General features: G+C 38.4%; 1 protein-coding gene across 7 annotated transcripts in view; it reads left to right on the top strand.

Moving 5' to 3' along the window:
• The window catches only part of LOC105196443 (teneurin-a), a 480,887-nt gene that overhangs the window by 285,030 nt on the left and 176,510 nt on the right, over positions 1 to 19,347 (top strand). For all 7 annotated transcript variants that reach the window (XM_039446048.1, XM_039446047.1, XM_039446051.1 and 4 more), the window contains one exon: positions 11,568 to 11,643. In XM_039446048.1, the coding sequence (XP_039301982.1) occupies positions 11,568 to 11,643 (76 nt within the window). The remainder of the gene's footprint in view (positions 1 to 11,567; positions 11,644 to 19,347) is intronic.

Here is a 19,347-nt window from a genome sequence, read left to right as displayed (position 1 = left end):
AAACTTTACACAAATACACAAACGTAATAATAGAATGGTTTATAAAATTTTAAAATTTTTAGTTATAGTTTGAAATGTGACACATTCTTAAAACTCGCGAATCATAGACACAACGGTAAAATTTTTCTTTTTTATTTATTTATTTATTTTTTAAGTTGAATTCAAACGAGAACGCAATTACGGAGTGGACGAAACGTCGGAGTTTACTCTTTATTAACACCAAGCAATTAACGTTTTTAGGAAAAGCCAATGAGCGCTTATGTGGGTCGCTGAGATGAGAAGGCAATTGCACGCCCCTTCGCAGCCGTTATTTCATTGGGCGAGGTCGTAAATAAAAACGCGCCAACCCGTTTCTCCCCGACTTCGTCTTTGCGTCCCACATAGTCGCACACTGCAACTGTAACTGTAGCAGAACTGCCAGTGTTTGGAGGTGGGAAGAACGGGGTCGGGTATGCTAAAGTGGAGTCTTTCAATTCGCATCCCTTTCTCAAGCTCGATCTCTTCCATCTCCATGCCACTATTGCTCGTTGTGCAACGTTGGCAGAATTCATCTTGGCAAACAAAAATCATATTGCATATATTTGCCGCTTATTATATGAATTTCACGAATTCGCGCTATAGAGTAGTCGATAAAAACGTGGATATTGAAAGCAGAGATATATGTATTTCCTAAAAGCGTATTAATCGACGAGAATTAACTGGCGCCCATCATATCTGACTTTTTACATTTTTAATAAGTATGGTCTATTAACAGCGTTGCAAATATTTTTTTCAAAGTTTACTTTAGCAAAATTTATTGCAAGAAAAATTGTTGTCATTATGCTTTTGAAATTCAATTTATCTGGATATATTATGTTGGGTCAATACACAAAGGTCTCGGCTCTTTTTTGGCGTTGCTCTTGTTACAGTGGTAGATATCAACGCTGGTAGATACTACGGTGAATTATATGTTGGAAAAGTGATGCCAAGAGCTGTCCATCACAAAAAGTGCTATTTGAGTTATTTACAGTGTTATTTTACGTCAGCGAAAATGAGTCTTAGAAAAGGATATTTGTATTTAATTACAATGTACATGTTTCGGAAAGGAACAAATAAGGAAGTTGTAAGAAACATTTGTGATAAATTTGGAAAATTTCCAATTTTTCTACAGCATCTACTATTTTTGTTCCCTTCCGAAACTCGTACATTATAATTGCACGCTAATATTCTTTTTCTCTTACATTTATCTTTGCTGATACAAAATATCATTGTAAATAACTGAAATAGCACCTACTTTTTTTACGTTACCTTTTACAGTTTTTTTACGTTACCTTTTCAACAATATGTAATTCGCGTAACATCAGCCATATATTTAACACGAATAACATCACTATCTCTTTAGAAAGGTTCAAGACTTTCGCACTCACTTAATAGTCTCTTTAATATTAATTAACCGTAGGATTAAATCTTTATTTAAATTTTTGAAAAAGAACCAAAGCTTTAATCATGAAATACATTTCCGTTATTAGTATGCTTCCGGACCACCCTGTATACACGCATATTCGCGTTACGATCAATACGTGCGTGCGGTTTATGAAGATGATAGGAATTATCCTGTGCATTATATATACTTAGACAACATGTTACTGTAATATAACTATGTTAGGCAGTAACTATATCGCTTGTTTTTTGGGGGATGTAGCACAAACTAAGTTAATCCACGACGAACCCTGTTATATAAAGTAATTATATCCAATATCTTGCCAGACATTGCATTTATTGAACATTATATCGATCCATTTAATCGAACAAAATTATTTGCCTATATTTCAGCGTTCTATAATTCTATGCTGTCAGACACGTTAAATATAAAAAATAATAGCAAAATTTCCGCAGTTAGTGATTTTAACTTGTGTTTTAAAATTTGTTCACGTTTTACAAGTTTTAAAATCAAATTTTTTACAATCGTTGCCTTTAAATATATCTACTGATTGATATTTGTGAAGCTGAACTTTGTTATGTAATAATTGAATTACGTAACGTGTGCATTCTGATACATAAGCCGATCATGACAAATGACAGTGATAACAAAGAGGTTACATAATCTATATATATGCTTTCTCTTTGAAACGTTTAATGAACACGGCAGTTGAAATTAACGAAATATGTTAACCCTCTCCCTCACCAATCACGATCTTCTGCACGACTTCCTGTAGGCCAATAGCGACCCGAAAGGAAAGCGAAAGCTTTAATGCAGAAAACTGTTTAACTCAATTTCCTGTAAAATGGTTGGCGCTAATAAGATTCATGCGGAACAAAAGCGCTAACGTAAAACAGGTTACGTGACGCAAATGCACAATTCTCCGGCAGCCGCTCTGCGAAAAGCGTGCAACAATTTATCCCCCTGGTCACTCGAATTTGGTCAGATACGAGAAATTCGGCTGGCCGTAATGCACACCGACACTACCGTGAAACTGAATTTAACGCGCTACGTATCAATTCTTTCGCTGCAATTTCGTTGTAATTTTGCCTACTCTGGCCGATGCGTTATCCGTCCCTCGGTTAAAGCATTACCGGATAATTACGCCATTAGCGCGATGATATTGCCCGTTCAAAGTGAAATTAAATATGTTAATATGCTGCGTTACGTAAATTATTATATTGAAAAGAAAAAATTGAATATCATAAAAAAATTTTCTTTGAGATATTGATATTAGTAAGAGAAAGAGAGAGAGAGAGAGAGAGAGAGAGAGAGAGATCTTCAAAAACATTTGTCATTACTTATTGCTCGTTCACCATTTTCAAAATTAACATCAAAACTAACATCAAATCAAATGAGACAAGACGCAGTAGAGAATACAGAAGTAATCTGGACAGGGGCCAGAAGCTAATTCCCGCAATTTGAGTTGATGAAGAAAACGAGACCATTCCATTGCGAAGCTAGTTAAACTTTAGCTACTTCTATTTCCACGTGGTACATAATTGCGAACATCAGACACCGATGTAGGATATTGTCATTTATGCAAATGCAGTTGTTCTTGTATATCGACATTTATGAAAAGTTACATGACTCATAGGTAATGTTATTTAGTACTTAAATAGATTTTTCAATCTAAAAAGAGCAAATTTATAGATTTGAGAATTATAACAAATACGATGACAAATACGATTTACAATGTTAATCAAATTTCATATATACAAAGATATATCAGAAAATAGTCAAAAAGAAAATTCAGTTTTGAAATCATTACTATCCGAGAATACCTTAAATGACTTTGAGCAGCTTTATTGATTTATGTTGGTACGTGGACGTATTTGAAGCGCAGGCAATCGCAAATGTTTACCTCTCACGAACACAGAATGCAGGATCAGAGTCAACCAATTATTTCGAGGCACGAACGTCTAGACCAACGCATATCGATCCGTCTCGAGTCTACGGAGATCCGTCAACGGATCCTGCCCTAATAAACATTCATTACCCGCCATGCCGAGATCAACCCTCTAGATATTGGCAACACCGATGGTTTGTACAAGATAGTAAGGATCACAAGGAGGATAAGTGAGGACTTGTATCGACTCTGATCATCATCAATTTATTATTCTTTGTACTACACCATTTCATAATTGTGTTCGAATATTCGAAATAACTGTGACATTACTTAACGATACTTTCTCTGGTGAACGATAACCGAGAGATTTTTTATCTGATTTTCTTCAACCTGCAATACATAACAATAACATTTGTTAAAAATATAAATGATCAAATGTGAAATTTACTAAACAATAAATATCGCTGATATTTTCTTCTCGTGTATTACGAATCTTCGAGAACGGTCGATGACACATGTGACTTCACCAAACATTCATTAGAGTGATCCGAGTATACCCGCGAGATGTTTGCGAAAGCAGACGTTTGATCAGGACAAGTCGAGATTGCTCAAAGCAAAGCGATAAATTCGCTCTTCTTCGAAGAAAATCAGGACATTATGATAAGAACTTTGCTCTGAATGATAACAGACGACCCGAATGATTACTATGATCGAAAAAACACATTTGATAAACAGAGAAAATAGTCTCAAAGACAGTATTTCTTTTAATGGTACTGCCTTTACCTTTCTCCATGAATTTGAAGATCGAACTAATTGTAAGTCATTATGACCTACATGATTTTGAGGGATGAAAATTGATGCAATAGCGGCGTACTAGGAGAGACCGGGGCTCGCTAGCACAATTTTCATAACTTCAACATTTTAAACAACCAATTATTATGATTAAACTGTATTAACGTGATAGAGAGAACTTTTCTCTGCATTTTTGTGCTGGGAACCATTCTATATACATATACTACGAAGTAGTGTAGTTTATTTTTTTGTATAATAAGTATAGCGAAACTTATTTTTTTGCATAACAAGTAAAATACGAACATGCTGGATCTTGCTCTGATGGCAAGTTGGTTATACAGCAAATTCCATATTAAATTAAAGTAAAGAGTTGTGTAATTCTTGGTTAAAGATTATCTTTTGAAGTGCCTTGGGATGATCGAATAGCAAAACGATGCTATAAAGAAAAACAAATGTGAATTATAGTAAATGTAGTTTATTTCAACAGAGAAATATTAAGGCTACATTCATTTTGGCACTTACAGGGCTTGTATCATTTATTCTTGTGTAATATTTGATAAATAACAAGGATGAAACGATGCTTAAAGCATTGTAAGCGCCAAAGCGAACGCAGCCTAAATCTAAAGCATTTTGTCTGAGCTAAGTTATAATTGAATGTTCACTTCTCACTCGCGCGTGAACTAAATGTAAGCTTGTCTTAAATACAAGTCAACAAACCTTTTCCTATACGTTTGATTTCCATTATTTACTTATTTGTTCACAAATTACTGTTATCATTTAAAGTAACATATTGTATGGCAGCAGAAACTTCTTTAACTAATAACGTTAATGCGATATTTTGAAACGCTTGAAAATTTACTCGTTTTCTCTTGAAATAGATTTTTCCCTTTTTTATTATAATGATTACTTGATTTAAATAAAACTTTGGAAGCAGTACTGTAAAAGAGATATTTTATGATAATTTTTCCATTGTTTCTTTCGCCATAAATACATAAACGGAACGCAATGCCAACTTACCTTTTGTGTCAGCGAGCTCCGATCTTCTCTTCCGGACTCGACTTACAACAAATTTTTACTAAATAACGGCATATTAAAGAACATGAAACTCACAATTGTTTATAATTCTATTCTTTTATTCGGGCTGCTCGGTGCAAAGTAAATTTTCCACCAGTTTTATAATCCGCGTCGGATACCAAAAACGCGATTTATAATATCTTCTTGAGAGTTTCTACCGTTTTCGCGCGATATCTCGCAAGTGTTATCGCCTTATTGAAAACAACGTAGACAGTCCCGGCGCGTGTGTGACATCTGGAATGAAAGCAATAATGATGGCCGGATCTATTGGCGTATCATCGAAACCGAACGTTCGCGGACCGAGATCGTGGGCGCCGTTGTCGTCGGAGCAATGATGTACGCGGCATTACACGAAGTAGAGGTGTTAACAGTAATAACACATTGGCGGGATCTATAAGAGGTAAAGCGCTGATCAGAATTCTCGGGCACGCATCCCCCTGGATTACCTCCGACGTCCAACGTCCCGTAGCGTTCGTAACGTTGCACAATGTGCCGACAGTTTGTCCGTCCCCCCCCCCTTCTCTGTCAAAGTATCCCTCGCGCGATCGAGAGACAGGCGCTATCGGAAATTGTCCCGCATCGCCATTATCGTTAATCAACCCTTATGTTTACGCACACTTACGTTCGTATTCACCTCTTGATTATACATCAGTTAAGTGTCGTAGAAACGCGCGTATATCCGCCTCGCTTTACGATCGCAAAGTAAAGAGTAAAACGAATATTACAGCATTCTTCGTGATTCACCACACTGTACACTCGTGAAATTAGTTTCACTTTGTTTTGTCCGCGTACGTTACTTACGGTTTGTTTGCGAGCAATTTTGATCTCTCGATAAGTCGCCTGGTACATTATGATATCGAATTTTGTATCAAGCTTGGCCGGCAAAATTCGACATTGTTGACATAACATTCTCTTATTCTCGAACGCAACGAACTATTTTGGCGAAATGCGAAATATGCACCTTCCCCATGGCTGAATCTCCCAAGTCCAATCTCTGGAAATATTATCTTCAACGTTCGTAATACTTTACTTTTGTAACGAATCGAGCGTTCTCGCGTGGCCGTTTGATCGCAGCTACGAATGTCTCGACGTTTATGGTTTATGACTCTCAGTATATAGTTATACGCTTTGGCGATATAAGAATGTATGTTGCAACACGCGGCATCGGAAAGCGGAGTGAATGAAAAAACTTACGACTTGCGCGGACAGATGATAGATGATTGCACGGAACACGTAGTAGAACAGAGCTCAATCTTCTGAGCCGAGAGCGAAACAATACGGACGGCTAGTCTGCGATGCGGGAAAAATTAAAAAGTTATTCCCTTGATTTTTCGCATAACGCGAAGCGATAGAGCGCAAGCCATTGATCTTAGCCGAGAAACAAAACATGCCTCTGCGCTCGTGCAAGGATATAACTTCATTTTGCGATATATCATAATCTCCGAGAATTCATCTGCGAGAGATGCAATATAAAAAAAAAGAAACAAAAACCGGAAAGTCGATCAAAGAACTACATTAGCCTTAGATCGCATGAGCGATGCGATCTTAACTTGTGACTGCGGTGCATTACATGAAGTTAAGCAACATGCAAGGTGTAAGGTCAAATAGAATACGAGTAATAAAATGCGGAAAGGTTGCACCGATCTAGACCCAGAGTATAGAGATATAGAGTAGACGAGTTTTCGAAAGTACGGCTTGTGAGTCCGCGACACACACGCACACACACACACACACGCGCGCACGCACGCACGCACACACACAAACCATACCTCCACCGATACATATCGGATATATGCTGACACACACCCGCACACTTGCGCACCTTTATACAGTTGACATTCCGAAAAGACGGTACGTTCACTGTGGTGTACGTATAAGGTCGAAGAGACCTCCCGACGGAGAAAAAGGTAACCGTCGCGCTCCAGAGATTCTCTGGCCGACAGCCAAACACCCAACAACCAAGAAACCCTCAGACTCAACTGTATCCACTCCATCCAGGGACTTACGTACCTATCTCTGATCTTTTTCTCTTGTCTTTACGTGCCTTTCGTCCTTACCCTCGTCTCGTCTCGTCTCGCCTCGTCTCGCTTCGCCTCGACTCACCCTCAAATTCCATTTTCTAACTATGTTTCTACCCCTTCTACGACCACCACTCATTGGCCCTTTTTGGGTGTCGCTCTAACTACGCTCTGTCACTCCCGCGCTATCACTTTCGTTATCACTTTTGTTATCGCTCTTGCCTTCCGTTACCTTTCCCGAATTCGCCAACATTTTCTGTCTTTGGCCCTGACGACCTCGTTCGATCGTCTCTATTTGATGCTCGATTTTCCATCTGGAAACATCGCTCACCTGTCTTCGTTAGGAGAGCCGTGTGCAGTGATTAAATAAAGAACAGGTCAACCGTACGCCCTCGATTACGAAGAGAAGCCCTTCTCGATCCGAGAATGCTATTCGATCTACTAAATTGCGCGCTTTTCGGCGAGCTATTAGTCGGCTCTTTCAGCGTTTCGAGCGAGGGAAAAGATTATCTCGATAGGATTTACATTGCCTACTTAATTTCGTTTACGTAATTTCCAGTCCACTTATCGTAACCGCGATAATGCTCGTTTCTCTTTGACGATGTTCTGACGGCGACGTATTTGGGTCAGCGGTGTTCTTACATGAAGATATTTCGCGCGAGCTTGTCTCTCGCATAGCTCTTGAAGATATTTTGCCTTGAAGCGAATGGACCCTATGGAAGTAACGAAGTAACACGATAAGAATGCAGCGCCGCAATAAAAACGACCTTAACCCTTAAATAACCACCGCGCCCGGGAGAGTGGTCGCGATGCTTGCGAATCTCCGGGAGGACATCAGGTAAAATCGGAGTACATAGATAAAATCGGTACAGTCCATCGGCAAAATGCGAAAGTCACGTCATTAACCGACCAAGCGCATCGACCTAGTTGCTACCGCGCCATTAGCAGATAATGACACTTTTTCGAGGGAAAGATGGGTCGGCCAGACTTCAGTTCCCGTAGATAGAACGTAGATCGATCGTTACCCTGCCGAGACGAGCGGCTCGTTTCGGAGAGAATTTTTCTAAAATCAGCCGAAACAAATACTAATGAAGGAAGACTTCGGAAGTATCGGAGCGACTGTAAAAGAGGAATTGAAATCTCTCTTAAGGATCGCTACACGATAATGATCGCTCATTACTAACTTGATCGCATCGTTCGTCGAGCTCCTTCGACAAGGATATTTAGCTTACGCAAAAGATTTTTACGTTTCACACAAAAAAATGTGGAAGTCTAGATAATATAAGAGAGATTGACGGAATAATATCACAATTTCTTTGTAATAATGATGTTCAATAAAAATCGCATTTTACTTTATGAACAATTATATTTAACTACGCTTCGATAGAAGATTTTTATCAAAATCTTGTAAAATAACAATTTTAATTTTGACAAACATATATTTAATTAATAAATTATAGAATTATTTAAATCTAGACATAGTCAGTCATCATACTTTTTCTACGATGAAATGAAATCTTTGCGTTCTTGTTAGCGCACTTACAAAAGAAGAGTTACTGTCTTCTTACAGAAGTCAATATGAAGATATAGTAAATCTTTATACAATGGTGACTTACTCTCATTCCAATAGTATTGTCGGAGGATATGTTCGCTGCATTCACGTTTGCAACTCGGCGCAGCTTATTTCTTCCGAAAGTACCCTGACAGAGGCATGCGGCGCATCCCTTCGTGGGCGTTAATATTCTCGATGGGTGGTCCAGCGAGCCAGGAGCGTCGCTTTCGCCGAGAGGGTGGCTGCTAGAAAATATGCGAGATATCGGAGAACCCTCGATCAGTTGCGCCCACCTTCTCCGTGTTATCACCATGACTACCGGACGAAACAAACGGTAGCCGACATGGCTGCTAAGCCTCGGCAGCCTGGCAACCAACCTCTCGCCCTGCGAGAATGAACCCGTCGCTTTGTGCTCCCAGCTGTCAGGACTCTCTCCGGCCGACAGAGGTTTCTGTACCTATAAACCTATCCACCTACCAACGCGCGCGGTTCAACGGAATCGACTCATTCGCATCTGACACGCGCCAATTTATGCTCAGAATTACAAAGGAAACGTTACATCCTGTGTGTTGGGAGCGAGCCTTTGAGTTTGCGAGTGACAAATGGCAAGGCCACGGCCGTGTCGATGACAACGAGTCCAATCCCGTGTTACAGATTTCGGTAGTGAACAGTCTAAGGTTGGATCGGTGGTGTTTATGATTGGCGCGGCGACAGCTTCGCGCGAACGCGTTTACCTCTTTCGTGCGTACGCCATCAAACGAATTGTTGCACGCCGCGCGCCGCGCCGCGCCGCGTCGCGCCGTCCGTCGCCGTACTTTGCACTCGCGTTCAGGGAGCATGCTGTCAGTCCCATTGTATCATTCTATTCAATAACGCTGACAGCAAACAGCGTGATCCGTGTGAACGCGCTTATAGTTACGATTAAACATTAGACAGTTGTAGAATTTGAATACAAAAGACTCGCCATATATTGATTATATTGAACGAAAAAAAGACTCAATACTTTACTATAAATATATAAACACAAAAATCGATATGAAACAATATAATGATGCTCCCTATCAGTGCGTAGTGAGTTATACTTAAAGAATCCAGCGTATAAAGTAAAGATCCTCGGGGCGTAGACAGTGACAAATTGCTGCAGAAATAAGAGGGCGAAAGCGGTGCTTAGAAGAACCTTATGGGCCAAAACCGATGTAGTGTCGGTATATCAAAGTAAACGAACGAACAAACTATCCTTGTTATTTTTTATTTTGCAACCGCTTCCTCCAGACTCACTCGCTAACTCCCATTATATTCAACCTCGTTATTGATTCAATAGCCAATTCTCGCGTTGTGTGAAAATCTCTCTTCCAACGCAGAGAAGATATTTATTTTGTGCGTTACAATTGCCCGAAAAAAAAGGGCTTGTTATCGTTTCTGTTAAAAGATAGAATGCATCCCGATTGATTATCTTTGTGCGGAGTGAGGATGAATGGAAGGAGATATCTCTTTAAATGCTTCTCGCGTGTATGTAATGAAAATCAACTGTACACAATAAAAACGCGTACACAACGGTTAAATGTTCTGGAAGAATTCGTCGTCGATGACGTTTACGGACAGAAAATATTCAGCATTATCCGATAAAGAGATTTAGCGATCTCGCGCTGGCTTGCAAGGCGAGCGTCAGACGACTGTGGTCGATAGCAGGACGTCACTGACGGTTACATTAGTCATGAACGCATTAACTATACAGATAAAAGGAAGGCAGCTCGCGACGACCCATCAACTAGAATATGCATGACGCTACGAACCGACAGACCGGAGACCACGCACGGTGAACGAAGGCTAAATCGAATGGCAACGTCAGCCTGCCATCGGGCAGAAAAGAAAGTTTGAAAATTAATTATGCATGCGCGCGCGTCGCTACTCGTTGATACCAGGGCCTCTACGAATTCGCTTCGACGATTGCACTTATCACTCTTCCGATTTGTCTGTTCGCGTAGTCCACACATCTTTAACACAAACCCTTAACGTTTTCGATTAATTAAAACGCTCAATTCTGCGTGGTGGCGTGATAACCAGTGTTTCATCTTTACGCCATATTAATCGCTTTCAGGACATGTTTTAGGAATCTAAGATTAGAAACTTAATTAGAAACGGTGTAAGCACGCATCCGTTTTGATCGTTCCATTTAAATAATTCCGCGAGTACTATGGTCGAAACAGGGTTAAAGCACTTGCGAATACGAGAACAACTTGCGTTTAATAAACTCAATTATCTCGTCGCATGACACAGGTCAAGTTGCTGAGAGTAGAGGAATATCTGCGTCCGCCGCAGATCCTGTTACCTGTCTAAGTAATTAAGCAGTAGTTACGGCGGCATATGTTTCAGCGAAATGCCACAGTATGCAGCAGCCATGAATCAAATGCACAGAAAATTGGAACACGCTCGGAATGTATTGAAGAATTTCTGTTTGCGCTATATTATACTTTAGACCAGAAATGATGCAGGGAATATCTAGCATTGCCGAATTAATTGAAGAACACAATTTTGATTAATAATTATCTGCTCACCCAAATTGTCAGACGAAATTATTAAAATTACGATTGTTGCATTGATTCTTGAAACGCTCATAATGTGTCTTGAATAGAATCGTTGCGTCGCGTCGACGCTGTTAAAGTTAAGTGTTTGCGGGTATTTGTAATCGCGGTTGGTAGTTTTGGAAAGCGGCGCGACGTTCGTATCGCCGTTAACCGGTGCAAAACGGATGCGTTACTCGATCGCCAAGTGTGACTTTATGCAGCAGAGCATTAAGGACAAACGTTTCGCTGTGTGTTGCAGAGTACTTGATGTCAGGAAGTCCACGGAGTTATCCAGCACGATCCCCCGGGGTCGCTTCCACGCCAACCGTGACCAGGTGAGTTAGTACACGCCTCCTGCGAATTTCGCCAATCCGTATACGCGAATGGTGCGACGTCGTCTCTCGCGCGACTCGCGAATGTGGCACATCCATATTCCAACCGGAATAACATGGCATAGATTCTCGCAAGGGCGCGAACGAATAAGCGGATTTTTCTCGCTAGGGCAGCAAATCGGTCAGCCTTATCGGTTTTACCTGCTGGCTGGGCTTTACGTGGCTGAATTAAGCCCTAACAGCTACAAAGAATCGATGGCCCGCGACTGATTCGTTCTGAAACCGTGAACACATCGTGACATTCGATGGTTTTCCATCGCGCCTCGCAAATTACATTATCGTTGCGTGAACTACGGCTTCACACGGTTAAAGTCAAATGCACATAATTTTTCACAAAAAAAGCAACAAACAAACAAACGCCGAATTTATTATCAATAAATATCTGCCAAATTGGTATCAACGCTTTTAACATTTGACATCACATAAATGTTAAATCATTGCATTCTGCGCTCGGCGATGATTTTTACGCATAAGCGACCTAAACGAGCCGTTTTCTCTGCGGTCATGGAGACTGTCTTCGCGACGAAACTTGAGTTTCGCGAAAAGTTCCGAGAATCTAAATCAATCGGTCGGGAAGAGAAGACGGCTGACAGTGCAGTAGGAAGCGCGATAAGTACAGAGAACTCCGCGACGATCCAGTCGATGGATGGAAGGCAGTTGAGAAAGAGCAGGAGGTAGAGAAAGAGACACGTCTAAAGATGTTCCAATTCAAATGAGTTGAACTTTTAAAATATTTAGAATGTTGAACAGGCCCCGCGTCCCGGCATTTCCATTTCGCTTCTTCGTCCCTTCTCGCGCCAAGCGTGCCGGTCGATCGCCGTCGGTGACGCGCACGAAATTTCGAATTAGTTCGCTCTTTATTCTACCTCATTACCGTCCCTCAGCATTCCGTCGACTTTCTTTTCTCAAGCAGCTAATGGCCCACTACGTGCCGCAATTCATATTTCATCGTTCGCACGCGGAATGCTTCCCAGCGCATTTGCAATACTAATATAGCTGATATCTCTCATTGCGATTTTGTAGATGTGATAAAAATATTTTTATTTAAAATTGAATTTAAACATTTTAAAAGAGAGTACATGAATAATTTAGAAATAATCACATTAATTATTTGGCGTTCTTGTAAAAACAAAAAAACATTTAAAGAATCCATTATGTATATGTAAGAATTTAGAGTAGAAGCGAAAGGCGAAACGGATCAATTTTTCTTTATAAGTAAAAAAATAATAAATTAATTTTATTATTAAGTTTTACTATAAATTCTTAATTTTTACATCTTTGGCTTGAGTCTTATATAATAAAATAATACATAAACATGGTATTTCTTATTGCACAATAAAAAATCAAGAAAGAGAAATTATCCGATTTGCTCCAACATTGGGGACGAAACGGATCATTAGTTTAAAAGAAATAAAATTTTAATTGAATAAAAATAAATGTATAAACTCTTTGAAAGCGTTTTTGTTACAAACTCACAAAATCGTAATTTTATATTAGAGACAAAATTTCTTCACTCACGATTTCTACGCTTGTATCATCGATTGACATTGAATCACGCAATACAAAATTGTTGTCTATTGTTTGTGTTGCAGAGGGAGCGCGCGAAAGTAACATGATAAAACAGATCGCAAAATAAAAAAAACTAATGATAACTATCTCAAAACTTATAATCCGATTCGCCTCGGTCTACCCTAAAATAGGCATCTACATCACGTGATGCAATACGATCGTATAAATAATAAAATGATATCGTTATATGAAACATCGCTCATCACAGCTTGGATTATCCAATTTATGTCGTATGCCAGTGTTAAGAGGCTCTCTCGGCGGAATTACTAATACGTTCCCTATCATGCTTTAATTTTCTAATTAAAATTTCGAATTAATTTCCTAAATTACGAATATCTGAACAGCGATACATACGACTATCTGTCTTACGTAATATTAATTAATTATTTGATTATTAGTGATTGACATGAGATTCCTGCTTCTCATTACGCATTTACAGTCACGCGAGTTCGTCGATCTTTTCCCGAGGATCTTGAACTCTGTTCAGGGGTATCGATCTCCTCCTATAGTTACGTCGCTCGACAGCGTCTCTATTTTGAATCCTATCTGTCGGCAAAGTACTCGGGTATAAGACAATATTGTTACCGTCGTGTAAGGCTCACGTGTTTGATAATTCAACCTCGCTATGTACGAGGCATTCGATTGGCATATCATCGCGCAATTTGTCTCGGTGATCTGCTAACGATGATCACGTGGCCTCTTTAATCACTAAGGATATGAGATCATTACGTCGCGGGCATTGATAACAAAAATAGAAAACTCAATTCAGAGATACCATCATTTCTGAACGATAATCGCGCATCGATCCTTAACGCTTTCTCGCAATTTTTCACTGTCGGCCGTACACTTTTTTTTTCCTCTCCTTCGCGAGGAAGCGCGTACCAGTCTCGGAAAAATGACGAGAGAAGGAAGGGCCATCGGTGTCACCGGAAACAGCAGGTCAGCGAGACGGAAGGTACTCTGTTGCTGAGGCAACGCGGCTAAAAGAACACGCGCGGTCCTTGTTCGAGAAAGTGAAGGAGAGGCTTCCTTCCCCGTTTCATTCTTCCTTTTACTCGTCGTCCGTCCGTTACGCCTTACCCCGACTTCCTTCTAAAGACTGTTAACGACCGAATCCGCCGAGAACACTGATCACAATAGTTCGTTGCTCACAAAGAAAACCGCAAACTTTTCTCAATACAAGATATAGCACTCGGTATTTCGGAAAAATTAAATAAGTTTGAGGCTTTTGTATTTATTCGTGTTTTTAATGATTTTTGAAACAGTTAAAAAATACGCGGATACTTTAGATAATTTTACATCCTTAATAGAAATTACTGAATTATCTAGATCAATCCTAATTTACTATGCATTGTTACTTCTAATTGTTCAAGATGTAGAAATTTGTATTGATATTTTCATTGTCTCTGAATAACAAAAACTAAACAGTAAGTAATAAATTTTATTCGTTAAACAAAAAAAAATGCGATAAAAATATGTCATTATATTCAGCTGTTACTTTTGCAAGAGTTTATCTTTTCCTCTTTTTATAGTGTATCACAGAGACATTACAGACTTGATAGTGATCTATATACCTATCAAAGAAAATAATACGTTTTTTACCTTTTCCGTAGCCAGAATAAACGGATACGGTCTTCGTCGTATCTCAGATGATATGTGAAAAAAGACAATCGCTTTTATATGGTATTTATTGCTTATTAACTGTAACAACGTGATTAAAAAAGACACTCGCTACACTTGACCGGCGATAAAGACTTCCTCTTCCGTCCTTTTATGTTTCTTTTGAACGTTCCATCTTGTCTTTCCTTACCTCACTATCTTTCCTATCGGTTTCTAATTATAGAATCGATTGGTGGTTATTTTTAAGGCCCGTTAAAAATTAGTGCCGCTTGTTTTGCGAGACAGAATTTCGAAATAATATCAAATTTATTTTTGTGAAACACTATATTAATATTATGATTTCTGCAAAAAAAATAAACTATAACGATGTATCATCGCAAAAAAATATAATGATAAAACGTTCAGCTATATTCTTTCTGCATTGCTTAAAATAATTGAGTTTTTAAGAGGGGACGGATTTTCTTCTTGATCATTAGGTGCTTGTTAGTATCATTATAATTAAATTGATACTTGATATTATAATACCATTTTCCTTCAATAAAATTGTGTTTTACGACCGAACAATTGATCGACGCGAAGTTTCGTGAAAATATTTAAACTCACACAAGAAATATCAGCATTATGATCTAGTTATGTTAAAACTTTTCAATTAGTTGTGTTTTCACACATGTCGATTTGTATTCTCTTAAAATAGATAAATTTTGTACAATTTTTTACTGTCAATATTGATCATTTAAAACATATTAAATTTACTAAATTGATATAACATTTTTTTTACAAATGACATTTTTTATATATAATAAAAACTTGTGTTTTTTAAAATATATGGATTTATGATTTTTCTTCTTCTTAATATTAAAAATATTTTAAATTTATACATGTTTATGTAACAGTATATAAAAGAAACACAGGAAAAATCTGAAGTTACGGAACTCCATAAACAAGCCAGTATTACGAGACTACAGGAAAATATAAACAGCATAATTTCTTTTTACGGAATGTAAAACGCAAAATATTTCCTGCTTTTTCTTCAAAGTATCGGCAACATGTTTTGTAGCATAAGGAATCACCAATGACAATTATGATTAAAGTTAATGAGACTTCAAAAAATTGCTTAAAGAACACCGAAACATGGTAGCTTTCTTTTCAACTTTTCATCTTTTAGCTCAACCACAGCTTGATTTTCCACGAGACTTTCTTATACCTTTCGTTATTTGTTTAACAATGAAAGTAACTCGTATTATCTTTTACAGAGATGTTAGATTAGATGTAAAAGACAGAAAAAAATGAGGAAGTACATCTCAATCCGAACAAATTCACGGTTAAAGCAGGTCGACATCCAAGTGCGCTTCGTTTAACTCTGTATTACGTACCTTAATTCTCCGGGTCGCCTCTGCACTGTGAAAAGTAAGTTGTTTACCATGCATCCTTTCCCTATGTATCCCAGCCGCTCGGCGCAACTATGGTTACGGGTATGCTTTTGTCTCTCCGTGGAGCGACGGCGGAACTATTTAAATTAATCAACATGGAAACCTTAATCTCGCCCGACGTCTTAATCCCAGCTTCAATTTGCGCGCGACTCAGGCTTCTCTTCCTCTTAAACTTTCCATCCACCTTACCGAACTGAGTCTCGTTCAGCGGCGCGCCTTTCACGGAACGGGAAGCCAAATTTAAAATGTTTTTTCCTTCCTCGGAATTCTCGTTTCCTCTGTTTACGGTATACAAAATTTTTGCGTGATTATCTTGTGATAAAGTTGTTGGAGTATGAGCTAGGATCGAGTATCGTTATTAATCTTTCTGTATTTTCAATAAAGTATTTTCAATAAAGTATTTATAAAAATTAATGTATTATTGACAATTCTTACACACACGATTTTTAATTATACAATTATTGCCAAAGTAAGAGAAGAAAGGAAAGAATAATAAAATTTACGTATATATTTTTTTTTATTAAAGATAAATTGTTAAACCCAAAGATGAGAGCTTACAACGTTAATATTATTTTTAAATTAAATTACAAGATAATTTTACGAGCATACATTTTTAAATTATTTTTAAATAGATAGCCATTAAATTTAATAATTTTAAACTATAAATTTAATCAATCATTATAACCTTTATTTTAAAAAAGTATTAAATAATAAAGAATTAATAATTTGTATGTACGTTAAAAATTAGATATAATTTTTTATGTATACATTAATTATTAAATAATGATTATTAAACCACCTATGCGCGTTTCAAGATATGAAATTACATTCTGAATATCTTATATGTTTCTATTCATAATAACGATTATAGATACGAGCCTCAGCTGCGGACAAAAGAAAGATAAGAAATAAGCATTAAGAAACGTTATGTGAGTAACTATGTAGAAACAGATTACACGATCTGCTTATGCATTTCTATGAATCTCATGAGTAGCCCGATGTTAACTATTAAAGTCAGAAATATTAGACGTAATGTGGGCGGAAAGGGGACAGTACCATTTGTACAGAGACTAATTCATCACGCTCAGCTTTCTAAGAACTGAAAGATAGTGTATGAGATACAATTCGTGGTCTCTAAGAGAGACAATTTTCTCTTATATAGGGCCTCATTTATCCGTCCAAAAATTCTAACGTTATTTTAAATCCAAATATCTCGTGTGTGACATGTGAATAAGATATTCAAATTGTCCTCTGCAATCATTTATATGCGATGGAACGATCGCCAAATTGAATATACGGTTGAAATGAAAATTGAATACACGATTTTTAAACAGTTACATATCCGAAAATCCATCATAGATAATTCCGAGCGATAAAGCATGTACGCTTCAAAGCACGGCAAGCATTTGTCGGTTCGGTCACGCGTGCGCGTAAGTACGACAAAGACATGGATTCGGGCCACGCAAGCGAGAAAATAAAGCGTTAGCTATAAAACGGTGACACGTTAACTTCGCCTGTTCCCCGCTACAATTAGCCGAAGAATCCTTATCGAGGCACTCGACGAGGGTGGTAATTGACCGGCAGACAGGGACGTGGGAAACGCATCATCCTAATTTTAGATCGCCGCGCACGCACTTCGTGGCTCGAAGAGGGAAAAAAAAAATTCGAACGAGAGGGTGCGCGTCGTAGCGTCGGTGTGTTAATAAAAATCCGGGTGGTCGCGTGACACGACGCGATACGATCGGCAATATTTTCGGCAGCAGATACGCGCACGTGCGCTCTTCGCGACGTTTCGCACCTGCCTCGCTTCATTTCGCTATGCATATGAAAAATTTTTCGAGACGCACTCGTAAAGCCAGCGGATTATTCTTAGTGGCGTGGCTAAATGGGGTAACTCGGAGTTTGAAAGTCATTGCACATGCACAGCTGCCGCGAAAGTATAAACGCGAAATATGAGAACGAAAGTGAAAACAAAAATAGCGATTACGACGGCGAGAGTATAATTACAAGATCGAACTATCTGTTTTCTCAGTTAATTTTACGTTTTACATGTTTTATTCACATACTTTACATAACAATCATTTACATAACAATCATTAAATGAGATACAAAAATGTATTGAAATCCAATTGAAATTATAATTCGCGACCTTTAATTTTCATTTTCCATGCGCGCCAATTTTAAAGCTGTACCGCTTTTTCTCTCGATAACGTAACCATATAATTTAATATTTAATTATTTGTAACGAAGCGTAGCGTTCTATCAAGTTACATGTTAGGAGGAGTCCCGTGTGCTTTGTATGCGCAAAGAACGAGCGTCTCTCGAGAAGGGCGCGAAAACGGAAAGTAGGTCGCTGGTTACCGCGCGGACTGGAAAGTACGAGTGACATCGCACTGGGACAAATTTGCATGAAATGCTTCCGCGAGCAGGAAGACCATTCGTTTGGTCGACACGTCTCTTGCGCCGCGCGCGCACCTTAAAACCACCAAGTTTCAAAGCGTGTGGTCGCGCGCCGTAATCCCTGCCATTCGCTCTCAAATTCCCGGATATGCGCTACGGACGTGAATCTCACCTTCTCGCAATATTATCTCGCCAACGACGGAGATTTATTACGATTTCTCAGTTGTTACTGAAAGCTCGGAAGGAAATCGAATACAGTTAATATTGATATTTCGAAATTGCTATGGAAAAAATTGTTGAACGCTGGCTCATTAGTTCCATTTATTTTTAATTCCATTAATTCCATTTATTTTTAATCCCATTAATTCCAATGTAATACAGTATAAGATGTGAATAGCATACATGTGTCTCTAAACCTTTAGCTACTACGCATCGCTATGTATAATAGTGACTTTCTTCTAAATTATTTAGAACAAACCATTATACACTGAAAGAACAATTTTATTGAAAATACAGATATGAAAATAATTACGTTGGTAATAATTTGATAATAGTTACTAAATCCTTTTTTACAGTGCAATTATATTTTAATGATGTAATTATATTAATGATCCAACGTAATTATTTT

Source organism: Solenopsis invicta, chromosome 2 (genome assembly GCF_016802725.1).
Source record: "Solenopsis invicta isolate M01_SB chromosome 2, UNIL_Sinv_3.0, whole genome shotgun sequence".
NCBI lineage: Eukaryota > Metazoa > Arthropoda > Insecta > Hymenoptera > Formicidae > Solenopsis > Solenopsis invicta.
This window is presented reverse-complemented; position numbering and strand designations above follow the sequence as displayed.